Below are 27,528 nucleotides of genomic sequence, written 5' to 3'. Positions count from 1 at the left end.
ATAAACTAATAGGAAACAGTTTAGGAGTTGAAAGAAATTTTATTATGATGTCTGACTGCCCTTACGCAGTCGAAACCCAACGCTCAAAAACACACATATTCTTCACAGCGGTTTACCTTCATTTTACATCTTTATATTTACAAAACTTCCATTCAGTAATTCAGAAAAGATTTTGCAAGATACATTTATGTGCATTGTTTAATCAATACCTCCAATTCATTGGGACATAAAAATATACAGGCTATGCAAATACCTGAGCTCCTGTTTGAGCGCGTCGGCGCCATTTAATTTTTAAAATGTAAACTACATCGTAGCCTCCGCCTTACTCCAAATACAAAAAAAACCCTACCCTAATCCTACTGTGTATATATATATATATATATATATATATATATATATATATATATATATATATATATATATATATACACATTTATGTAAACACAGTCATACACAGAAAAAGTAGCTCTCAGAACGAGCTCCGTTTTGCATTCTTTTGTTCATATGAGCATGCTCTATTTGTTCCAGTGTGGTCATAGAAAAGTACATTTCACAGGTTCAAGATGTAAACAGATTTCTGTGCGACGGTTTTGCACACAATAGGTTTTGTGGTTGCGCAGCACCGGAGGATAAGAAGAAAAAAAAGAAGAAAAAGCTGCCTGTTGATCGATATAGTAGTGAAAAGAAAAGTTGAGGTTAATCAAGTTGCTGAGTTGACCTCTGAGGATTACGGTCCAAGTGATACAAAACGTGCTTAGTTATTTTCAATTAAGCCTGAAAAAGTGTACCTTTGGTTTTAGGAACAATTTTTAATCTCCGACAAATAAAATGTTGTCTTGTTGCAGAAGCATAGCGAAAGTGCAAGTTTGGCTCGACATACACATCTTGACTTTTTCCTCACAGTTTGCACTGAAGCCTTTCAGAGGTTACATTTTTTTTCCCTTCACAGCCAAACTCACTAACTTGAATTTGTATGTTGTACTCATGAGTTATCTTTGTTGAAGGACATGCTGTCAAATTAATCTGTGATAAAAAAAAAAAGTTTGCAATGTATTTTAAACCCCCCCCACACACACACACATACAAACCAAAAAAAAAAAAAAAAAACCCTACAGAGTATCTTAATATTGTCGTCTGGATTTCAATTGTCTGGGGCACATTTTAAGGCAATTTGGACACTCCACACATTTGGGAGAAAACAATGTTTGAAAAACAAAAACTGCAACGAGAGTCAATAATACAAACAACTATTTACAGTGCTTAAGACTTACAAAACAAATTAAAAGTTCAAACAGCTAACTATGAAAACATACTTCATATTAACTTCATATTAAAAGCTGCAGCCAACTGGCATTGATCCAATTTTTTTTCCCCAAGAGAATCCAAGCTTTCAAACGAGTGAGAATAGATTTGTATTAGCCGTACTTTAGCCGAGTAGTGTATAAAATCAGATGTGTCAAAGGTGTCTTGAAGCTTCATAGTTTATTTTCATTCCCTGAAGTACAGCATTCTCCGCACTATATGGCACACCTAAAAGCCTTCAATTTTCTCAAAAGCTGACAGTGCACCTTATAACCCGGTGCGCCTCATACAGCACATAAACGGTGAGTTTTCATTTTTGGGGACGAAAAAATAACTGGCCTGTAAATTCATCCATTTTTACCTATGCATTTCAGTTATCAATGATTTTTTTTTTTTTTTTTATAATTTTTATTTTTATATTTTTATTAAAATTTTTAAAGCACATTTTGAAATTTGGATATGCTATATATGCTCCAATTTTGAAGCAATTTATATGGAGAGGTTTTTTCATGGTTTTTGCTTGCACTTTACAGTAAAGCGGTAGCTTCTATTCAATGTGCCTTATAATGCGGCGCACCCTATGTATGAAAACAGTTTTAAAAGAGACCATTCATTGAAGGTGTGCTTATTGTGCGAAAAATACGGCAGCTCAGCAATTTAAGTGCAAACTAAATGTAAGTTAAGTGCTTTGCTGATTCAAAGCTAATTCAAAGCTGGATAATAAAAGTCATTCCAATATTTTTTATTCGTAAAAGTAACATTTCCTGCTGTATTATCTTTTGATTGTCTTTCACAATATCAAAAAAATCTAATCAACGAATGAGTTTGTGCTTTCCCTTTCCCCCTCTTATTACATATACAATACATAAAAATTTAAAATTTGTATTTACTTGCGTTGGCTCTAACTTACATTTTGATTTTATTAGCTGAATGTAAACACTAAAGCGATGAAAATGTAATCAACTTCACAATGGTAAGTTGACCCTTGATAACGCTAATGCCTTAAAATGAATACAAAGCAGAGCTAAAAATGAGAATGGCACAAAGCGTTAATATTTGTGCAAAGGCAGGTCACAATGAGGGACAGAATTAGCACTGGCAAACAAGTCCAAATGGACAGCGAGCAGCATCAGGTGACCAACCTACACTGTCAAGAACACGCTTGTTCTTCGCTACAAAGGAAATGAGTAAAACGGGGAAACAAGCGAATACTTCAAGAAAAACAAAAAAAAATAATAACTAAGACTAAAGAGACTAAAGACTTTAAACCAAAAAAATATTACACGACAACAAGTTTTTTTCAAGTTGAATATTAACAAGTGATTGTCAAAATTCCCGCAAATGTAAACGCAGCATTCACCGTCTCTCTACACAGCTGTCATGCATTGTATCTTTTGGTAAAAATCAATCATTGCTCTGTAAAGCACTTCTTGCTGATTGTCAAACATAAAATTTTACATGTAAATCAAGGGTGTCAAACTTGTTATAGTTTGTGTGCACTGTAGAGGAAAGTCTATTCTCCATCACAGTAATGTAAATGTTTTATTACCATATTTCTCCGTGTACAAGTCAACCTCGTGAATAAGTTGAGCCCCCCTTTTTTACTTAAATTTGGGTGGATTTGACAAAAATGCGATTATAAGTCTACCCAGGACTTTAGTGGTTATATAGATCATGGCTGTCTATTTAAAACACATGGTGTGTGTGATTAAAATGACGAAATTATGGTACCTTTGGACGCATTTCTTTATTGTATATCGGGAGCAGGGGTGGGGAGAAAACAGGACAAGGACGAGTTAATACACTCGCCCGCTTAGACGCAAATGCTGAATCTAATGTTGCAAAAGCAAAATGATTTTAAGTTTCAATGCGTTATGTTTTGGAGACAGCGTTATATAAATTTGTCGAAAAGCCCTAAAATTCATCATCACCATCTGACACGGCAAATAGCTCCTCTGATTTAAATTCTGAATGTTCTCTCCTTCCTGCCCGTCATTTGCGCAAACATCCCGGTTACCCTCCCACGGGCAGACATCTTCGGACACGTCCAATTTGTTTGAAATGGAGGTCTCCAGAAATTCTTTGCTGAAACTTTCTTTACCCAAATGATGACTGTGGCGGGATCAGAGCGTGGATCGGTTGCTTTTCGCTGCCATGCCATTGCTCACGCATTTTTGTCAAGCCATATTTTCCATTTCGTAATGGGTCAAAGTCCGCCGGAAAAATTATCCACGCAATTTCAACAGAGGCAATGAGGCGGCACTCGACAGTGCAGAAAGAGCAAACGCGCTAAAACCGATGCATACTATATCGATTTGGAGGTATATATAATCATTTTATGCCTTGTATATGACATATTAATCATTTCGTATTCTAATTAATGTTACCCAACATTACATTACAGATATGCGGGGAAAAATGGTCTGGTTTTGAATTATACATGTATAAGTCAAGCCCCCCCAATCTGGGGGTTGGAAATGAGGAAAAATATTCTACTTGTACATGGAGAAATACGGTAATCAAAACACATTTCGTGTTTTTCATTTATTGAAAACAATTTGCTCGTTATATACTTTGCAAAATCATCTCACGGGCCAGAACCGGCCTGTGGGCCATGTGTTTGACATCCCTGATTAAGATGGTATTGTCATTATTCAGGAAGAGACATCTTGCTTGCACAACCGGTAAACTATTCTCGTGACGATATGGCAAAATGTTGTCCACCTACTTTACGTTCATATAATTACAACTTCCTTTATGGCTATAACTTTCTTGAAATCGTAATGTTTTTCTTTTAAGCAACATTCTCATAATCCTTCATACTTTGTTAATAGTGAGCCATATGAGGCCAAAACAAAAGGAGCAACCAACACTCACGGCCACTTTGTACGCTGCTGCATGAAAGTAGTTTTGGTCAACGTAATCCTTGAAGTCTGTTCAGGGAAGCTTTTAGAATGGTTTCAAGAAATCTGATTCAATCTCGTTTGTAGCAGCGCAGCCTTCATATGGTTGTTCAGCCGTTCAGATTCACCAAAGTACGTACGAGTGGGTTAGGGGCCACGCGACATAGATCTGCAGCGACGTTAAACGTGGAAAAAAAAAAAAAAAAAACGACAATGACAATCTTCCCCTTACTTGTCTTATCTTTTCACTGGAACGTATGTTCGCCACGAACGATATGCGAAGAGAACTCATAGCGGTCTTTGCTGTGGTGACCGCAGATATTACACTCCAGCGGATCCCTGTAACCATGGCAACCCATGTGGATAGTGTACATGACATGGTCCAGGAAGAGCACTTGGCAATGGTCGCACTGGAAGGCCCGCAACTCCCGGCCTTCTCGCCCAAATACCCTCACCGCTTCCTGAACCGCGGGCCTCTCGGCGGCCTCCCGCGTAACCCCGCTGGAAGTTCCCGAGCCAGTTCTGGGCGACGCGTCTGTCACGTGATCGCCCGAATAAACCGCGGGACTGGAGCGTGACCTTAGACCGGACGGAAGGTTGCTCTCGGGGTTGGCGTGGCGTTCCCGAGGGCTGCTGCGAGCCGACTCGGGCGAGTCGCCGCTGCTGTTGCTCGGCGACTCGTCGCGGCCCGACTGGGCTGGCCGACTGTGCCGCGGCAAAGAAGCGGGCCCGTTGGAGATGCTGTGACTGGGGAATTCGGAGGTCAACGGGGCCTGAGGTGGCAGCGAGTCAAGATTCCCCGTACGTTCCACTCTCTGGTCAAGGGGCAGAAGGTGATGGTAGAGTGGGTTGACCATGGGCACGACCTCCGTCATGGAGAGGGGGTGCCCTGTGTGCTGGAGGATGGGCCGAAGCGATTCCGATCCCAAGTATGTCAGAGCGTTGCTCATGGATTGGTCCATCATGTGGGCTGACAACAGCTCAGCTTGCTTGTCAAACTTGAGGCCCATTTCGTAGCCCATTTCTGGGTAGCTGTAGCGCACCATCTTTTCGCCTGTTTCAAACAGAATGGAATTATCACTGGGAAAGAGTCCAGGAAAAATTTCAGGAGTCAACCGCAGAAAAAGACATTTTAACCATACTAATGGAACTTAAATTGAACACATGCTCATGTCCATCTACTGCTATCACTATCGAATTGCCTCAAAATTGATTATCCGATGAAATAATCGTCTACTCCCCTCTATTTTTTCTAAACCAATGTCCAAGTCCATCCTCGTTCTCACTCACAGGAATATTACTAAAACGGAGAGGATCCTGTAAAACTTATGATGTCTCCAGCTCCAGTGCACTGGTTAGAGAACACGGATTAGAATTCCATTTGACTCATTAATTTTGTTTTTTGGCATATACACACACAATTTATAAACTTTTTGCGCGCATTCAACATTAAACTGGAGCAGCGTTCACTGACAGCTCACAACGTGGGTAACTTAGGGATATAAACTTAAGAAAATAGGAAGAGTTTAGAAAAGATGAGATTTATTTTTTGTTTTGTTCATTTTAGCAATTGAAAGTGTTTGCATATAAGATGCCATTGAGAACGTGTTTTTTGCACTAGATTTGTATGTATAAAATCCAAACATTAACACCTTGATCAAAGAAAGCATACTTTCAAAACCAACACACTAAACACACCCAACCAGTGGAACTGCAGGGATTAAAATGTTAAGCTAGTCATATACAGCTAACTAAGGTTCAACTTCTTAAGAATGCGATCCTACAGGACTAAACAAGGGAATTCCTTACGCAGCAACCACACTACAAACAGAGCCAGAGCACACTGCCATGGACTGTACTTCACAAAGGGCAAAAAGTTCTCTTCCTAATACAAAAGACAAACAAACAATTTTCTCTAGCCATTTTTTTAAATTAGGCAATTTGCTGTTATAAAACGGGTGGGCTATCCGGCACAATTTGCTGAGTTGGTTACTGCCTTCTTTTGTGGGTGTATTAACAAACTAATTATTTTTTTTCAGTTGCAAAAAGACATTATTATTATGCAGAAATTAGCTGCACTTCATACATATACACACATATACATAAATGTATACATAAATATATACATACATATATATATACATATATATATATATATATATACATACATATATATATATATACATATATATATATATATATATATATACATACATATATACATATATATATATATATATATATATATATATATATATATATATATATATACATACATACATACAGCACACACACACACTTTTGTAGGCAAAAGTCAGAACACACTTCCTTTGCTCACCTCAGTCAAACTGTTGCATATTTACATGTTGTACTTGATGTTGAGTGTGTGAAAGTATGAGGAGTGGAAAGCCCCATCCATCTAGTGCTGCAGACCAAACCTCCCAGAAGAGGGATGCGGTAAGCTGTTGTCACTTAATAAGATTGCAAGTCGCGATGTTACAGGTGTACCTCACCACAAAATGAAAACCATTTCCTTGCCACTTTGTCCTGAGGCTGCTTGTACTTCTTCCTCGATCCGTGTATCTTTTTATGTGCCAACATTAAATACAGGAAAGGCTGGTCGTGCTAGAGTTTTTTTTTTTTTTTTTTCCTGTACAGAGTTCGTCATTTGATTATTGTGTACCGCATAATGTATTTTATATTTCATTGTTTAGATTTAATTTCCTTTTAAAAGAGTATCTCGAATGCGGCCCTATTAGTTTTCCCGTCCGTGCGCGCATTCATGCATTCACCTGTGCATGTTTGGGTAGGATGTTGAGAATGTTGATGAATACCCACCCACAAATTTCTGCGGCGTGGTGCTCTTCCTTTTTCCAACATTACTGTGCAGTCTTTCGATAACGAGTGGCCGCTCAAACGTTGTCATAGGCCTTGAGTCTTTAGGAACCTCACCTGGGGAAAAAAATAATCATTAAAAAAAAAAATCATAACCTTAACACATTGACCCCCCCCCCCCCCCCCCCCACTCAACGAGCTGACCATAAACAAGAGTATCTATAAAAATTGTATAAGTAAACATAAACCTATATCTTTTTTAACATTACCAAAACAAAAATATTACTCAATTTTCAACAATTGTGAATTATTTTTTGCAGCATTTCTAGGGGTTACAGCTCGGGCTGCACAATGAATCCAATTTTAATCGCAATCATGATATTGGCTACCAGAATTAATTGAGCTGATCCTCTGCGATAGTAACATTTAAAAAGTCTGAAAATAAAACAAGAAAAAAAAAACATGAAAATTCTTAGTGGATTGCAATTACACTCCACAACAAAGCTTTTTCTCCGGGCTCATTTTGCACCAAATTAAAGTCAACTCAAGTCAGGGCACCTGTATATAGCTGTTGCAACATGACGTGCAGAAAATTCTTCAGCAAGTAGCGTGTTTACATTCCTGGTCATACAAATCACCTGCATATGGGCCCGTGTTGGCAGTTGGGTCCAGACCAATGCTCTGCAGGTAACTATGGCAGCGTTCTTTGTGTTCCTCAAGGGAGCTGCGCTGTTTGTAGCTCCGCCCACAATAGTTACACTTGTGTGGTTTGCCAACTAAAAATGAACACATTGACAAGATATTCTTCCTTTAATTCATTTCACGATAAGAATGTTACTCATGGCAGTTTTTTAAGAGGTCATGAATTGCATTTGTGCAAAAATAAAAAATCATCCATATCATTGTTTGCACTTTCGTGAATGGTTTCAGTGAACAAGCCTTTTCACATTCTGGATAGAATTTCTGCCACAAAAAAAAAAAAAAAACCTTAAAAGAAATTGAATTTACAATGCTTAAAATACCACAATATATGCCAGGGGGTCAGACATGTGGCCCGATCTGGTTGAATCCAGCATGCGAGATGATTTTGTAATGTATAAAAGTCCAAATGATTTTTTTCAACAAATGAACAACTTGAAATGATGTATGCCTAATAGTAATGTTAATTTTTGATGAGTCATAGTGATCTTGTGCTTGTACTACCTACTACTACTATAATCTGTACCATTTATACCATTGAGACAGAATTAACATTTGGGGGAAAAAAATAAAGCTTTACGTGATTACTTTTAAGACATTTTGGAGGATCTTTGTCAAGCATAAACAAGATTATGGCTGCTCGAGAATCTAGTATTTGTTGAATGAATAGAGAGAAAATCCCATGTCTAAAAGAAGCAAGTTTCAATATTATTCAAGTGCGGATGCGCCAGAGACATATTGTTTTATATATAGCAACCCACCGCCATGTGGCATTGTGCAGATGTTGGCTCGACCTTTAGAATGAACCTTTCAGATGCTATTCTTATCCATACATCTGTGATTCATTTCAAACAACTCTTTATGCAACACTTATTTCGAACTAGGAACAAAATTAGCATGACAGTTGGCAACCCGCAGCTCCGGAGCCCCATGCAGCACTTTCATCCTTATGTTGCGGGTCTCCGCGGTTTGGGAAAATGTATAACGCTTAATTGGGATCGACCATGTGGATGGCGTAACAAGCGACACATTTGAATTGCGGTCAATGACGTTTGCGCGATGGGGTGATAGGGCGACATCTATAGGACGCGTTTGGTGCGACGGCACACCAAACGTGACGCGAGGCAGCCAATCAATTTCGGGAAGGTAAAAACAGGGAATGGAAATATAGCGCAGCCTCCCAGATTTAAACGCAGATACTTTATAATAAGTCAATACAAGTAAGTAAACAATCTGAACTGAAGCGCTTGAAGAATTCATAACAATGAATAAATCTCATCTCCATGCCCGTTTGTGAACACGGATGGATTCAGATGTTGGTTCAGTCTGATTGCTTCTTTTAATGAAAAGTATGTGGTAAAACCTTGGTTAACAAAAGCTGCTGTAAGCAACTCCTCTGGCTGCTAACACCCAACTGATTCTGTCTGCTTCCACCGTCCCACTCGCCTTATTACTATAATGACCGTAAGAATATGTTGGCGATATATAGCTATAAAAACATCTTCATTTCAGATGTAAAAGTGTTTGCGGCTCCCAGTGTTGTCTTACCCGTGGAAATTGGATCAAAATGGCTCATTGGATGTTGAATGTTGCCGAGCCCTGATCCGAAAGAACAGGAGAAATCCGTCCAAATCATTCCAAACAAAGATTTTGTGTAAAAGTATAATCATATGAGACTGGTTCCAATCAAACGAAGATTTGGTGAAATAAATTTGGACCTGAGGTTACAGGCAAAGCGTACTTTTGATTTTATTTGCTTACATCTGCCCTCAAGGTCCTTTTATTTAATGAAGGACCAAACACGCACGGCCACCTAAAAAGGGAAGTGCGTGACTAAGTCCTGAATCTAGAAATGACAACGCTGTCTGACCTTGATTTTAAAGATGCAAACGAGGGGAGAGCAAACGGCGTCTGATGGGAAAGTGGGTTACAGTTGACAGACTCCAGCAGCGCCTCCCTTTCTAACCGACACTTTCCTCCTGGGCTACTACTTAAGTAAGATGAAGAAAATATTGTCCTTGGTTCCTAGCAACAAAGCTTTTGCAATAAGATAAATGCATGTACCGTATGCATAGCAACACAAAAGTTATGGCTGGCCTTTGTTTGCAACTCTCACTGTGTATATATATATATATATATATATATATTGTAAGGCAGTTCAGATGTTGGCGACCTATACTTGTGTATCAATTCTTGTTTTGGTTTTCCGAGCCAAGTTTGGTCATTGAATGCAACATTCGTGTCCAGTTTGCGGTTGTCATCGCGAGACGAGTTGTTGTTCTATGGTTGTTTTTTGGTACTCACGGCTCACTGCACGGATACTGCTCAGCGCTGTCTGTGCCCGAGCTAGAGGCCAAGAACAACGTAGAGTATGTTAACGAAACGTTCACTCGTGCGTGTAACTTGTGTGCGTATTGGAGACAAGTAAAGTGCACTAAGGAGTTATTTTTGTCGTGTGACTCTGTCCACCCACGCTTCGCCATCACACGTGGAAGGTAACAGCACGACAACTGGTGTCAGAAGTGGGATATTTCTACAAAATAATTCCGTAAAGAATCGAAAAGACTGTTTTCCTCTCCGCTCCGAACGGATTAACAACTGGAGTCGAGCTAAAACGCGTTGCCGTTCGTCTAATTGAACGTGGAAAGTAGAGGAGATCTTGTCAAGCTGTCGCAGCGTCGCTGCACACAACTTCCGGTCCGCCCCTTCACGATAAGAGCGTGAGCGGAAGTAGCGACGAAGTGGACATAATACACAATAAAAACTGAGTAAAAATGACGGAGGAATTACAAGGCGCAACAGCAAGCCAAGCAGAGGCGGATATAGCTCCAAAATGGCTGCAAACTCTCTTGGAAACTCAGAACCAACAAGCAAGACACCTTCAAATGATGTTGGCCCCTGTCCTTTCACATATAACAGGACAACCAACCACACCACAGATCCAAGCATTACTTGCTACTGCACAAGGTGGAGAAGACATTAATCCAATGCAGTCAATGGAGGAAAGCCATTCATTTGAACCAAGTGCATCTATTCATGGACCAACCAGGCCAAGAGATCGTGTTCCTTTTGCAGCCGAATTGGAAGTGATAAATCAAAGATCTCGAAGCTCAAGACCATCAAGGCGAGTTCCGGACACTGACAATAGACGCCCAGAAGTGAGAGACACGGAGCACGAGACCTCACATGCCCACACCACCTATGGAAGCAGGGAACCTAATACTGGAGTCTATTTTAACAACATGCCAGAACCTCAAAGACCTAAATTAGCCATATTTGATGGAACTGATGACTGGGACTCTTTCTTAATGCCATTTGAACGCCAAGCCAGAAAGTATGGATGGAGTACCTTGGAACGAGTGGACAGGCTGCATGAATGTTTGAGAGGCGCTGCAGTGCGGTATGTCTGCTCACTTCCTGAGCGCACGAGGGAAGATTATGTTCTACTTGTAGAGCAACTCACCCAACGTTTTGGAAAAAAGGATCCACCAACAACAATAAGGAGGAAGCTGGGAGAACTGCGTCAGGGCCGTGAGACATCTGCTGAATTTGCTGAGGAGGTGAGACGCCTTGTCACACTTGCCTACCCAGGAGTTGATCTTCAGCTTCAGGACCAGCTGGCAACCGATGCTTTTCTTAAGGGCTTACGGAACCAAAAGGTGGCCTATGAAGTCATGAACCGTGAGCCAAGCTCTTTTGTTGACGTACAAAAGTTTGTGGAGGCCCATGAGCATAACTTCAAAGCCACAGTGGGCCGTGAAACTGAGCTAAGGAACCGAACCAGGCGCATCGCATGGGTTGATGAAGGAGACATGCTTGAAGATACTGCTGCGATATCCCGCAGGGTTCAGACTCCTCAGTATGTCACTTTTGACCAGTTTGTTACGCTAATGAATGAAGTGAAATCTCTTGCTAACAAATTCGAGAGTCTGCAGCTGCAAGTTGGGAATCTCCTGTCTCTAAATGCAGGACACCAACAACCCAAACCAACCCAAAGCCAAGGTCCAGAACGAAAGCAAAACTACCAGCAGCTGCAACAAAGCAGAGGACGTTCGCAAACACCCAGCCCAAATCGTGCGGTAGCTGGCCCGTGTTTCAAGTGTGGTGAAACAGGACACTTCAGAAAAGACTGTGTTACACCAATTAGCCCTATGACTGCACATAAACATGGCGACAAGCATCAAGAATTCCAGCTGCAATCGGATGGCGGTTCACACAACTCAGTTGTAGACTCAGATCACCAGTTACAAGGCCGGCAGATTGGCTGCACCATAAAGATAGGTGAAAGTCTACAAATTCCTCTAACTATAAATGGCATTCCAACTCAGGCTGTTGCGGACACTGGAGCTCAAACCACTGTGATCTCAGAGGAACTGTACCAGCGTATCCTCAAAAGCAACATTGCACCAACTGATCTAAATGAGACCTATCTACTGAATGCAGGAGTTGGAGATGGCATGAAAGCTAAACATGGACTCAAAGTGACCTTTCAAATTGGATCCAAGACTATTCCCTGGGAAGTGCATGTAGCTTCCATAAGGGACCATGTTCTTTTGGGGCTGGATTTGATGAAGGCGCATGATGTTGTTGTCTACGCCCGTGGCAAGGTCTTCATTGGAAATGAACTTGTGCCATCAAAGATTGTGCGAGATGATGAATCGGACTATTGTGTGGCTAGAGTAACACTGGGACAAGCCATGACCATTCGACCTTCATCTGAATGCATCGTTTGGGTTTTGAGGCAGAGAAGCAAAGTCCTACAGCATTGCCAGCCCCCAGGGTTCCAAGACATTGACAATGACATTTCCCTACTGCCACTGCTGCTGCCATACGATCCAGGTGGGGAGTCCAAAGGTCCATGCGAGATGACCACATGTTCAATGGAGTCCAAAGGTCAATGTGAATTACCTCAGACCAGCACCTCAGCAGCTCAGCCAAGAAGAAGACGAGGCGATACCAACTCATTGGCAGAGACTTTTCAAACATCAAGTGGTCGCCTAGTTCATAGACCAGAGAGATTTGGACACTAGTTGCAAGTAGAATAAAGCTAAATGTTAAGAGAAAGTTCATTAATTCTGTTTAAGTTGAGTGTAAAAAAAAAAAAAAAAAAAATGTTTATGTGTTTTTACCTATATGCAAGTTAGGTTGGGTCTATGGCCTAAAAATTCAATAATTTAGTTTATGTGTGTGATTACACTAACACTCAGCAACTTTGATTACATTACCAGATACTGAAGGGACTCAGTATTCCTAAAGGGGGGGTAGTGTAAGGCAGTTCAGATGTTGGCGACCTATACTTGTGTATCAATTCTTGTTTTGGTTTTCCGAGCCAAGTTTGGTCATTGAATGCAACATTCGTGTCCAGTTTGCGGTTGTCATCGCGAGACGAGTTGTTGTTCTATGGTTGTTTTTTGGTACTCACGGCTCACTGCACGGATACTGCTCAGCGCTGTCTGTGCCCGAGCTAGAGGCCAAGAACAACGTAGAGTATGTTAACGAAACGTTCACTCGTGCGTGTAACTTGTGTGCGTATTGGAGACAAGTAAAGTGCACTAAGGAGTTATTTTTGTCGTGTGACTCTGTCCACCCACGCTTCGCCATCACACGTGGAAGGTAACAGCACGACAATATATATATATATATATATATATATATCCGGCCAAAATGAAAACTTTTTTTTTTAATGACATTGAACTTATCAGGAAAAAAAAATCACATCAAAACTGAAGAAAGAAAATAGAGAGAAGTGAATATGGCACATCTACTGCACTCAGTGGTAGTAACTTATTCACTGGCACTCCCTTAAAAATGGATCTTTGCGATTTAAAGGCATCAACGGCAGTGAATGTTCATCAAAACGCCATGTTTAAATGCATAGGGCTGCATATATATAATATATATATATATATATATATATATATATATATATATATATATATATATATATATATATTTTTTTTTTTTTTTTTTTTTTAAATAAAACTGTTTGGGTTGAATCCCTATATAATAAACAGACTTTTTTTTTTTTTCCTATGGGAAACAATTGTGCAAAAATCCATTTAAAACAGCACAGCATAGAATACTGTGTGGCTTTACCGTTCTACCCAAAGCACAAAATGGCAGAAAATGCTCATATCGGAGTGAGAAATGTTTTACTGAGACTCAAGGGAAAAGGACACAAGGAAAAGTCTTACCAGCATGAGTCCGCAAATGACCTGTGAGAGCATCGCGCCGCCGACAGGCGTAGCTGCAGAAGGGGCACTTGAAGGGTTTTTCACCCGTGTGCAACTTGATGTGCCGCAGCAGATTTCCCTTCTGAGTGAAGGAGACGCCGCACTGGTTGCACTGGAATGGCCGCTCACCTGAAGGACGCATACATACCACTTCGCCTTACTCTCAACATATCAGGGAAACATCAATACCAGCCACAAAACTAAAAAAAGAAAGCCCTGCATTCATTGGCAAACGCTCAGTGAATGTACCATTTAAAATCCTTTTTCTCAAATTATCATTAAGGGATGTCTGCTTTTCAGTTTGAATTCAAATTCCAGCCAAGTTAAAAAAAAAAAAAGAAGCTACTTTTACAAATAGGGCTAAATAAGTAACAGATAAATAAATATGAATTGAAGGCAGAATTGAAATATACAAACATACACAACAAAATAATATAATACACAAAAAAATATGAACGAATAAATACAACTAAAATAAATACAAATTAAAAAATATTAAAATTGAAAATAACACAAATACATATGAATGAAAATGTAACAAAATAAACAATGAAAGATCCAAACAAATTTAAACAAAATGAAAAATAGGAAAACAAATATATTGAATAAACATTAATTGAATGCATAACTGAATTATACAAATATAAATAATAATATAATAAATATAAATGAGTACAACATTAAATAAATAAAAAATATTCAAAAATGAAAACAGAAAAATGCATGTGAAAATAAAACAAACCACTTACATAATAAATCATAAAATAGACAAAAGTTAAAAAATAAAATTTAAAAAAATGTAAAAATGTAAAATATGTGGTTATGCCATGTGGAACTTTGATATCACCATCTAGTTGAAATTTCAGCTCCCTTTTGTCTTCTTTCAATGATTTCCATTTGATGTGAAATGGTGTATTCATACGTTTGGACAGAATGCGGATTTTCATTCCTCTGTACTATTCTGAATAGTACATGTACATAGTACATAGTACATAGTACATAGTACATAGTAATGAATCGGATGAGTGTTAATACGGATCATTCGATTTTCCAGGGTATTTGGACATGTTTGAGAATGTTAACAAATGGAAAACATAATGCTTGAAATTGCTAACAACAGAGTTGTCTGTATATTTCGATAAGCTTTTGTTGTTATATGTCCTGGAACTCCATTGTTCTCATGAAAAATCATTTGATCAGCAGTCAGTTGGAAAGGAGAAACGTGATCCTACGCTCTGACAACCACGGCTCTCATGGCGTCAATTGGAACAGGTTGCGGGGGATTCCAAGGATATTTTTTTCCCTGATAATAATTTCAAGTCTGAGTTGTAGTCTTGGAAGAACAAAAAAAAAAAAAAAAAAAAACGACAACTGAAAAACAGAAAGGGCTCCACACCCCATTTCAAACAAAGCAAATGATGTCTGACTCATCTAAAGGACGGGAAAAAACAAATACCGTAACTCCCCGAATAGACGCACCTGTTTGTAGGATGCACCCTTTATTTTGGGGGCAAATTCTGGTATTTTCTAACTAACCGTGTATAAAATGCACCAACACGTTGGCAATAATATCAAAGTTTTAGTACAACAGAATAAATCTTTGGATACATTTTCATATTTTCTTGTGCGTTGGAATTATGTATTTGTTGTGGGAAAATATAAAAACTGTATTGAAACAGAATAAATCATCTTATAAATTCTTCCTATTTTTTGGTCTTCATATACCTATAGTTATATATTTGTTGCGGGTTAAGTGTGCGATGAAGATAGCGATGAAGCAGTTTTTTCTTTTTCCTCGCGACGCAGCTCAATTTCATTTTTTATGAATACCAGAAGTTCCACCAAGTCTTTCGTCTCTAACTGTTGCATTCAGCTCCATACCTTGAGACTCTGGAGACATCATAACCTTTACATCAGGGGTCAGCAACTCCGGTCCTTGACGGCACCTATCCAGCAAGTTTTGGGTCGACTCCACTCCGAAGCACCTGATTCAAATGATCTGCAGATGTTTGATAATTATCCTAATCATTTGAATCAGGTGATTCGGAGTGGAGTAGCACCCAAAACCTGCTAGGTAGCTGTCCCAGAGGACCGAAGTTGCTGACCTCTGCTTTAAATGTTCTTCTCTGTTTAGGTAATATTTCTGTGTGCGAACAAGGATGGACTCGGGCGGTGGTTCAGTCCGCTTGATTCTTTTATTGAAAATAATGCTGTAAGAACCTCAGCTAACATGAGCTGCTGTTAGCTACAATAGGCACTGGCTGCTAACAGCCAACTGACGTCCACCATTTAGGTCGGACCGCAAAGGTCATTATTTTAGGTAAGACTACGGCAGACATAAAAATGCATTTCTGTGCGGCAAAACTCGATTTATGTGGCTGACCGATGAATCTGCCTGGAACGGTGTTAAATAAAAAAGATATTCTAATGTTTGAGTTGCAGTTTATAGGACACACCCATACTTTTGGCCTCCATTCTTGGGGAAAAACAAAATGCGTCTTATATTTGGGGAATTGCGGTATCTTGTTTTGGTCTCAATACAATACCGTTTGGTTGTCGGGTGCTCGCATCCACGGCCATATTTTGTCCGGATATTCCATCCTGTGCATTGCTTGGGCTCCCGGCCATAGATTGCGATTCCCCCACTACGGTCCCTTCTTCTCCAGCCTGGGGCTCACGCACTGGACTTGCGGTGTCGGCATCTTCGCTCGTGTCTTCTTGCTTTATCTGTTTATCGTTCAGCTCTTCAAAACAAAGATGGACAATTCACATAAAACACTTCTGATTCTCCATGATATTTAACACAAGCGGGCTAAACTTAGATTTCATTGTGGTACCATGATTAGTCGACCTGACTGGAGGATACGCCGTAACCTGGCAACTGAACGTGTAGGCAAGCTTTAGGATGGACTGACACAATGCCAAAAAAAAAAGAAAAAAAAAGAGAGGAGAGAAACATAAACAGGCTGGTCTGGTTCCTGGCTGTCTCCAGGGAAAGAGGGAGTGTCGCAGACCGTGTCATTTAGAGCACCTTCTCAGCAATGGACAGCAGCTCAACGATAAGGCCGAGACGTTGCGAAATTGTGCGTCTGTGGGTGTGGAGATAGTAACTCTTCACATAGCAGTGCTCGTTTCCACCAAACTAAGATGGTAGTTTGTCAAAGAAAAGCTCGCAGGCCTTTCGGAAACCCGTCGCCCATGTGGACAAATGGGACACAAATGCCAATTGATCGGAATTAATGCTGTTATTTCACTCTACGCAAAACATCAGTTTGTACCATTATGAATGTTTAAGGACTATTTCTTTTTTTTTTTCTTGAATGCCAGCACTATCGTGACACTTCTGATATTTTCAGCTTGAGCCCCTATCAAAACGAACGAAAAGTGTTTTTGTTTTGTGTTTTTTATTATGAGCAGAGATGCGCATCCATTTGTACTTTTGAGTTTACTACATTCATTTCGACTTTGTTGTGTTAACGGCACCCAGCTACAGAACTTTACAGATGCTCCCACACAGTATTAAAATATGAAAGATCAAAACTGTGAACTTAAAAAAAAAAGAAAGTGGAAAAAGTAAAACAAAATGAATCTGAATTGAAGACATAACTGAAATATACAACTATATCATACAAACAGTAGACTTCAAAAATTTTAAAAATGATGGAATGAAAGTAAGAATAAAAATGATTAAACAAATATAAAAGTAGAAATAACTCACGTGAATAAATAATAAAATAGATGAATTAAAAAATACATAAAATCAAAAAATAAATAAATATATTTGATAGATGGCTGAAATTTTAGCCATCATGAAATGGAATAAATGAGTTTAAATATGATTTTTTATTTATATTTAGTTATATTTACATATTTATTTCCGCGTAGTTTTTTTTTTTCACAATTATTTTTGTGTATTTATTTTGGCCGTTTGGGTTTTCTATCTTAAAATTCAATTGTTGCCATTTTTTTACACCTGTACAACAGAGTCAAACTTTAATTTTGCTTCCTCGCATAAAATAATTAATTAATTAATAATTGATAATTAATTAATAATTAATTAAAATATTTGAAGCGTTTCTCACAGTTAGAAAATGATGGTATGGATTGAAAGTCGCTTCACTTTGACTACTTGCTCTACTGCTTGCACGTTTTTGTTTTTTTTTTAACTGTACTTGCTTTTTTTTTCTTCAATTGTTTCTTTTTTTCTCGTAAACGTGTGCTGCCTCTGGTGTGAAATGTCCTGACCGCTAAAAAGGGGGTTTTGTGGTTGGAGTCTTTGTGCAAATAGCAGGACATCAAAACGTACTGATCCAAATGATCCGCTTTTGGGATTCACATCACAACAGCAAAAATAATGCTGTGACCACATTTAGTTGTTGAACTTCAGCTTCCAATGTGACTACATCCTTCGGCTATTCCTTCGAGCTATTGGAACCTCTTTCAATGTAAACCTTTACAGTTTGGTAAAAGGAGTTGAATGAGGATAGAAAAAAATTAGCAGCGGACAATTGCCACAGAGCTTCTAAAGCTTGCAATTTATGTTTCCACTTTAGGAGAAACATTGTGAACAAGATTCATCTCTACATCCGTATCCTGGCAACAAGGAGCGGACCTTGCATCTTTACATCTGTCTCCTCTCAGTGTGACCGAGTTGAATGTTTCAAGTCAGGTCAACTGAGGATGACTTGAAACAACTCATTGGAAGCAAATCATATACCCGTCACTTCACTTCCAAATAAGAGCACAGTACAGCATACAGTACATACACACACACACACACACACACACACATTTTTATTTATATATACATAAATACACACACATATACACATAATTATATATATACATAAATACACACACATATACACATAAATATATATATATACATATACACACACACACACACATATATATATATACATATATATATATATATATATATATATATATATATATATATATATATATATATATATATATACATATATATATATATATATATATATATATATATATATATATATATACACACACATACATTTTATATATGAGATATTAATTGAGCTGAGCACTCACTCACTCACCACTGGGGGAATTATGACCGTAGGGCTCATTTTGTCCATTAGATGCCGACATTCGTGACTTCTCGTTACCTGGAGAGCATTGACCGTTAGCTGAAAAAGAAAAAAGAAAGTCATGAATCTTCTTTTACTTTTACTTTCTTCTACTTTTTAAAAGATATCAGCTTCAATTCTACATTCGGAGCATGGGGAGCAGTGCCCCAACAACTCCTGAAGAGTTTCTGTTTAAATTCATTAGAAAAGTGGGTGTGGAAATGAAATGTTCTTATAGAACTTCACGTGTTGTTTCGACCTTATATGTTTCGTGTGTCTGAGTTCATGTTTACGTCGGTATCTTTCCAGGGACGCGGCAACATTAGCTCATTGATTGCCATTCAACAGGCACGCTGGCTCTAACATTTCTAGTCTGTGGCTTTCAACTCTGCCTTGTAAGTGACCAAGGAAATTGTGCGAAAAGTGTTTATCAACATTTCTGCCTCTGCTATACAAATGCATGTTATTCCCATTGTAAGATTTTGTAATGAAACTCAACTAACTTACGTTGCTCGTGAAATCTAATACATCTTTGCTATCAGTTGATTAAATGGAAAAAAAAACAAACAAATAAGACGTGAAGGACCCTGAATCAATAATGTCACATGAAGGGACCCTGGAAGTGTAAAAAATGGGAGATGTGAAAAAGAACGCATCGACTTCTTTCTCAGGTGAGAAAAACAATTAAAGGAGATAGACATTCCTTCCGTTAAGGGCAGTAAAGGTCACAGAAATGCATTGAATTTCTACCTATCCAGCACATACTTCACATTCTGTACATCCGCAGATACTGGCTTTTTCTTTATCCGAGTTTATCAAAGCACAGGCCATTTCTTTCGGCTCCTTTATTTGAATGGCGACCGTGAAGTTAACACCGCTGAATGAAAAAAAAAAAAAAAAGTCAACTAACTAAACCGGCCTTATGTAACTATGGTATCCTAATGTCCAGCAAACACGGATCGGATTGCAAGTTCTCAGCGGCTCAGGCTATGGATAGCCTGTGTCCACTCGGAGGGAGAGCAAAGCAAGCCCTTATCCTCTTACAGCCTCCTCCGTCGGGCTCCCTTCAACGATACAGCGGCTTCAGGCAAACACCCCAAAGTCAGACTGCTGTCAGCACCCCGAGGAACCACCGTCAGGGTCATCATCTCCTCAATGAAAGCTCTGACAAATAAAACACTCCGAAAACACCATTGCATAAGAAAACGCTTTAAGAAGAGAACTCTGAGGAGGTTTTTCGATACCTGCAATGATTTTTCATGATTTTTTTAAACGATAAACTAAATTTTGATTTTTATCCGGCACCATTCAAGGAAGATTTAGAAGTTGTTACGAATGATTTTCTAGAAAAGAAGCAAGTTGACCGAACCAACCTCCGAGACCATCCTTGTTCAAACACAGGAATATTAATAAAACTAAGGTCTCCAGCTGATTCAGTTCGTTAATTGCCGTCTTTTGGCATACACACACAATAATAAAGACAAATGGTGCGCAACTTTGGGTATTTATGGCAAAAAAAAAAAAAAAGCAGCGACGTCGTGAGGAAAAGGAAAAAATAATGCTTGTAGAGCATTTAATGTTTCACTTGCCGCTCACAATATGGGATATCTGAAACACACTTAACTTAATGTGCAGCAAATGTAGAACTTACGGATATGAACACAAGATAATATGAATATTTACATATTATGCTAAATGAGTGTATTGGATGGCTGAAACTAAAAAAGGATTGGCCACAATCTCAACTGTGTTTTGCAACCTTAACAGTGGCATTGCTCCTCTGAGAGGGGTACACTAGAAATGGGGTCCATGACGCAATCCTTGCGGCTGAGCTCAGGTTGCGCTACTTGGAGAAAATCTCAGGTGACCAAGGTGAGTTTATCCTTTGGCAATCCTGTCCTGGATAAAGGACTGCCTCAGAATTATATTTTAATTTATCGCAATATCTGCTCTAATTTATAGGGACATGTACAACCATTTAACATCAAAAATAAACTGTTGCATTTGCAATACATTTAATTTGTTTCATTATTTTAATAAATTTATTTGTCATTTAGAATAAAATAAATAATCAAAATCAAACTTTTGTGCAAGCTTTGAAAGTTAAAATGTTAAAATCAATTCAAAATCTGAATCTATTATTGTCTGTATATTTTGCACCAATGCCTTTAAAAATATTGCGTTATGAAAATATAAGTTGACTTAATTTTTAATCACTTTTTTCATTGGAAAGTATGCCAAACGTGTGATAGCAAACATGGTTCCAGCAGATATTTTTAGTGGATCTATTTTTAATGTTGACAACCTGGCTTGGTCGACTTTTTTTCAGTATTAGCTAATATGTCAAGTAAATCATTTGCTATCCACCAACCCATCCAGTTTCTAGAGCTGAATGGATAGAGTCGCTTATCCTCACAATGGTCGCAGGCTTGCTGGTGCCTATCCCAGCTGGCTTCAGGCAGTAGGCGAGGAACACCCTGAACTGGTTGCCCGCCAATCACAGGGCACGCTGAGATGAACAACCATTCACACAGCTTAGAACAATTTAGTAGGTCCAATACACCTGCCATGCATGTTTTTGGAGTGCGGGAAGAACCCAGAGAGAACCCACGCGGGCTCAGGGAGAACATGCAAACTCAACACAGGAAGGCCGGAGCAAAGTGAATTTGAACTCGGCCTATTAAATCTCTTTATCCGACCCGCGAAACGATGAAAAAATGCCACATTTGCAAATTGGCTTCAAAGGTCTAAACAACAAAACTCAGTAAATGTGTAACAATCATAATTAAAATTTGACTTGACAGTCATAACGGTCCTCCAACAGGAAATAGAGTTACAATGTAACCCACGATAAAAACGGTACATTAGTGTACCTTGAAGGATTTCTCAATTCCTCTTCTTTAATAAACGTTGGTGTACATTGAGTCACTATTTGTTGACGTGACCACAACTGTGTTTATTGTTGCAATACACACCACACCGAATCGAACTGCAGTGATTGATGTATACAGTATGATAATCACTGTTAATTCAACAAAACTGGAAGCTACACTTAAGCACGTTTGGCAGGACATAATCATTCTCCTGCGTGTGGTAGGTAGGGTTGTGGTTTTTCCTGTCAACCGCCCCCTCCACCCTTAATCTTCCATACACTCAAAACACACACGCAACAAACACTTCTGGTCTTGCAACAATGGAGATTATCTCTCGACATTTATTGTGGAGTGGAAACATCACAAGTTGTATTTTGGAAATGATATCAAATAAAATTAGTGAACTATTTTAAAAAAAAATTCACAATGTAATATGGCAATATGTGCCTGTTAAATGCAACATTATATGAATGTTCCAACGTACGCACGCACGCAAAGCACTCACACAAAGCAGGGGGACAAGCAATTCTTATGGCAATGCGATTTATTTTACCTTGAGCCTAAACATTGCACACAATTGATTCAATCATCAATAAGAATCCAGTATTCACAGTGTTTCTTGAGCTTAATTTCCTGCCTGTCTAAATCCAAACAATAAAGTGATTCATACGAATCACTTGGATACACGTCTACAAGAAGCTAAACAAAGACCTCCCATATTTTCGCCTTTCAGCTAAGCCACAGACATTCAAGAAAGTCCTTGCCATTTTTTCATTCATTATGACCCATATTGACACTATAAACATCGATTCATATGAATCTCCACCAATGTCATGATTCAAAAACATCTACTGTATTTTCCACACTACTATAAGGCGCACCAGATATTAAGGCGCACCTTCAATGAATGGCTTATTTTAAAACTATTTTCATATATACGGTGCACCGAATTATAAGGCGTATAGAATAGAACCTACAGTAGTGGCTGGGCAAGATGCACTAGATGGTGCTACGATATAGGAAATATCAACAAAACAATCAGATAAACTATTAATAAAGTTTGAGTGACTTATCAGCAATTAAGAATAACGATGTTTTTTAAAGTACTATCTGAAGAATGGGGAAAAAATACCTCTTGATTACTGTTTAGATCAATGCCAAGACAAAACGAGAGTTCAAAAGAATATAATTATAATTCATTTAAATGGCTAAAAGTAAATGTTTTTCATCAAATTGCAACCAAAAAAACTGAAAATATATTGTTTTGTTGATTCGAAAATAGTTTCTGTATTTATTTCGTAAAATCAGACTTTCTCTTACACAAACTCGCTGTTTTGCTGTCTTGTCCCCCTATAAATTGCTTCAAAATTGGAACATATAAGGCGCACAGGATTATAAGGCGCAGGAGTTGAGAAATTTGAAGGCTTTTAGGTATGCATTATAGTGCGGAAAGCATGCTGTTTGATTTTAGCGAGACGGAAGTAAGGGAACCAGAAAAGGAAGGTGACATTTTGCCTAACCCAGCCTTGCATGAATATTTGGCAGGATTTTACTCATGCTAATTTTCTCTCATCAAGTAACGTATGTCTAGAGAAAAAAAAAACTTACCTAATACTAATAAGGGTTTTTTCTTTCACTTTAATTTTTTAATTAAATTTATAAGTATCGACGTAAATGGACAATATAATACGAACTTCATGTCTCTGATTTAGTTTGTTTAAAGGTTTGTCGTAGCGGAAATAATATGAATTTCGGGGAAGAATCACACCAAAACTCAGAAGCATGGAGCTTGAGCTTTGTGAGCATATGGCGTAAACATTTCCTGGTTGTCTTTCGATTGTTCTTAGATAGATGCCAGGATCTCGGGACATCGGTTTCAGCACGTGTGACGATAACAATTGAACTGGAAATGTAAGTTATCGCGACCTTGGAAAGCGTACGGGTTACCTGTCCTGGCTGCCCAGCACAATGCGCTGTAGCTAAAGTAACAATACATAAAAAGAACAATTGATGGAATCCTACCTCTGCATGTTTTCCAGCGTGCCATGGACCCGTGTCATCACAATAAAGGGTGATTTTATCATTTCTGGTTCGACAGTTAACTTATTTTTATAAGGCCATTCGGCATATGGGAGGCAAATGTTTGAAGTCGACCCAGCTCCATGTTGCTCCACCTCATTCCAATTTGTCTGCATTATATGAAGTGAATAACTCACATTACCGGTATTCAACTAGCGATAGAAAATCTTCATTCAGGTTTAAGGGAAAATGCCATATTGGAATAAATAGGTCTTTTTCCATTTCTTTAGGTGGTCGGCTGTACTTGTGATGAATTCTATGTTCTTTGTGTAAAATAAATAAATAAACAAATTTCATCTTGAGTGAAAAGATGTGTCGAGCTCACTCACCCCACACAAAACGTTTTTTTCAGATAATGACTCATTTGCATGTGTGTTGCTATCCCAGCAAGATAAAGCTGTTTTGCAACTTCAGCTCGACCCTTGGTGTCCCTTATTTACACGACAAAGTTAGCCGCTCACAGGCGATTTAGGATGCGAGATAGACCCCTTCCTGCCAATCGGCTCTCAGGTGGTCTTTAAAGTTAAACCTGCCATTCGAAATACATCTGGATGTTTGTGCGTTAAAAAATGTTTGTTTTTGGGAGGGAGTTTTATGCATAAAAAGTAATAATGGTATCAGGACTTGATATCAATGACTACTCAAAAGTTGAGTGCTCGTACTGGTGAAAACTGGCTAGTACTTGAGTGGAAAAAAAAAATCACTGGTTTGTTTTTTTTTCTTTATGAAATATCACACTCCGTTTTAGGGGAAAATTAGTTTTGAAATTTGACAAATTCAAAGTTAAGCAATGTGTTCAAATTCTGATATTTTACAACTTCAGGACATCAAAGCACAAGAAGGCCAGAAAATTCAAACACACAAGTATATATTGTTCAATACATTCACTTGTGCAGTCTTAACAAAACAAGAACTTACAAGTAGAGTAGCCGTTGGGTGTCTCCATTTCCAGTGCTGTGCCGGTGCGACTGTGGAGGAGACAATAACAGTTAATCAACGTTTTTTGTTTTGTTTTGTTTTTTTAAGTTAGTATGACCCAAACTGCTGATTATACTCGATCAGAGGTGTCCAAAGTCGGACCTCAAGGGCAGCTATCCTGCATGTTTCCCAGGTTTCTTTCCCCCGCCACAGCTGATTCAAACAAATCGAATGGTTATCAGACTTCTGTTGAGCTTTCTCATGAGCTGATCATTTATTTCAATCAGGTGTGTCTGGGAAAGAAAGCTGGAAAACATGCAGGATCCGGGCCATCCAGGACCGAGTTGGGACACCACTGTGCTAGACTGTACTCATTGGTTGCAAAGAAACTGGGATCACAACAATGGAAAAAAAAGCATGTGAATGCCATAAATGAAATGTACAGGAGATCTGCCTGCATCTTTGATATTTCACTTACTGTAAAAATCACTGCCGTTTTATTACTGCATTTTCACACTATGAGCCACAGCAACAAAAATTGAGCAAAACAATGTTTTTTTGTCAAGTCGCAGGTTGTAACAATTGATGTATACGCCGAAAGATAGAAGTTTTAAAGAAGGTTAGGTTTTATTTCTAATTCGATATTTTTTAATCGCCTTTTGAAAGCAACGTCCGATCTTCAACGGACTGAACATGCCTGCATGTTTCGCAACAAAAATATTTATAGTAAACAGCTGGACAGATGGATATTTTCAAAATAACACCGACAGAATATTTTAAGTTAAATTGCAGTTCAAACTCAAAATCAATATTTCTGTAGCATCTTCTTCCATCTCCCTTTGTTTCATTGATTGATCATTTGAGTGAATAAATGAACACATTGCAAGTAATTCATATATACAATCATACATATACAGCACAATCATATATATCAAATTTACACATCCAAAACTTTTATACAAGGTCTCATTCAATTGATGCATGATTTTTGTATCTATAAAACTATACTTTTAAAACTGTTTTGAGCACAGCCATTGATTCACATCTTTTCTGTTCTTGTTCCATAAATTGATACCCTGAACAGAGACGCACATTTGCTTTACCGATGGATTGTCTCTAAAAAAAAAAACTTCAGATAAACCACTCTGGACCGTGTATAAACAGTAGGGCTCAAATCATTGGAAAAAAGTTGCGGTTTAAAATCTGAAAAATACGGTAGTTAAACATTCTGATCATTTTAAAAAAGGGCTTGGACCACAGCAGAATTTGTTGATTTTTTAAAAATTAAATAACTGTCCAACCATAATGCATTTAGACCACAATTGTCATCAAAGCTTCACATAAAGTCTTCCTGCTGATCTCACACTACCACCACCCAAAAAAAAAAATCTACACATGAAAAATTAATTTCTAGAAATTGTGCAATGATACAAAGCTCTAAAAAGCTGAGTTGATATTATTACCTTCAAGTGTCACTCGTGAGGAAAATTACTTATGAATCTCTTCTCCACCTCCTTTTAAAAACCACCAAAGTCCAAACCACTTCTGATCCTCTCGTGATATTTAAATCACGCAGGGAAGCTCGGCATTGTTCAATAGATCTCTAGGAGGAAAGCGGCCGGATGACGTTTTAGGAGCGCGCGGAGAAGTTAAGGAGCGCATGTTCCCTCAACGATGACCCAAACGTCCTTCTGCCTGATGACTTGAAAATGACTCCGGCAAAAGTTCGACGCGTTGCAGGTGTACAACAGGGACGTCGGAAAGGGAAGACTCGACGGGCTGCTATGAAGGAAAGAAGAAGAGGGATGGATCAAACTGGATCCACCGGTTCCTAAGGAATTAGCCATAGCGACAGGGAGAGCAACCGTGCAGTCGCTTTTCAAGGGACGGGAAAATCCGTTGCTTGCTCGGTCTCGGAGATGTGACTCACCGATGCTAGGAAGTGCAGAACCGCACGTGTTTGAAAGGAACTGCTTTGGAACCGATACCGTGCGCTCATAAAGGCCCAAACGCAGAATCAAAAAGCTTAGTGCAGGCTTGATCGTTTTGAAGGACGCCGTCAGAGAAGTCATGATAAATCTCAATATTCTGCTTGGTTCGATTTTAAAATAATCTGCGGAACCACGTGACTCACCCCTCCTGGAATAATGAAAATATAATATTAACTAAAGTAGGCCAATTGTATTTGAAGTCAACAGGCTTATTTGGTCGTCGTTTTTGCAAAACAATTCTACACAATTTACACAAAGCCCATGATTAAGGATGTCAATATACATTTCTGCATTATTCTGCCCAAGACTGACCTGCAACTGCATGCAAATAAATTCATCGTTTTTTTTCAATGCGCTCGATTTTTAATGTGTTACTTGTGTGGGAATTCAGCAGCAACAGGTGGTCGCTTCCGCAGCACGCGTCGCGCATCAATGGCGAACTTCATTGTGCTTTTTTTTTTAATATATTGAAGTTACCTGAAGCCTACGGTATTCTCCAATTGAGTTGCACGGCGATCCAGTGAACATTGCGACGGATCAGACTTCATTGTTGCACCATGCTGACTGAGGGAGCGAGTAAA

At 38.7% G+C, this 27,528-nt stretch overlaps 1 protein-coding gene across 2 annotated transcripts; it reads right to left on the bottom strand.

The window, feature by feature from the left end:
* Positions 1–19: 19 nt before the first annotated feature.
* Positions 20–27,528, bottom strand: ikzf2 (IKAROS family zinc finger 2). 2 transcript variants are annotated; one of them, XM_088415605.1, is made up of 8 exons: positions 27,425–27,528; positions 24,957–25,006; positions 19,057–19,146; positions 16,519–16,716; positions 13,934–14,101; positions 7,679–7,816; positions 7,044–7,157; positions 20–5,259 (listed from the first exon to the last, which is right to left on the bottom strand). In XM_088415605.1, exons 1-8 carry the CDS (start codon positions 27,493–27,495, stop codon positions 4,451–4,453), a joined length of 1,638 nt encoding a protein of 545 aa, XP_088271731.1. In that variant the 5' UTR covers positions 27,496–27,528; the 3' UTR covers positions 20–4,450. The 2 variants fall into 2 exon arrangements, with proteins under 2 accessions (XP_088271731.1, XP_088271732.1); XM_088415606.1 differs by lacking the exon at positions 27,425–27,528 and adding an exon at positions 26,420–26,530.

This window comes from Hippichthys cyanospilos, chromosome 5 (assembly GCF_059441005.1).
Source record: "Hippichthys cyanospilos isolate Australia breed blue-spotted pipefish chromosome 5, RoL_Hcya_1.0, whole genome shotgun sequence".
NCBI lineage: Eukaryota > Metazoa > Chordata > Actinopteri > Syngnathiformes > Syngnathidae > Hippichthys > Hippichthys cyanospilos.
This window is presented reverse-complemented; position numbering and strand designations above follow the sequence as displayed.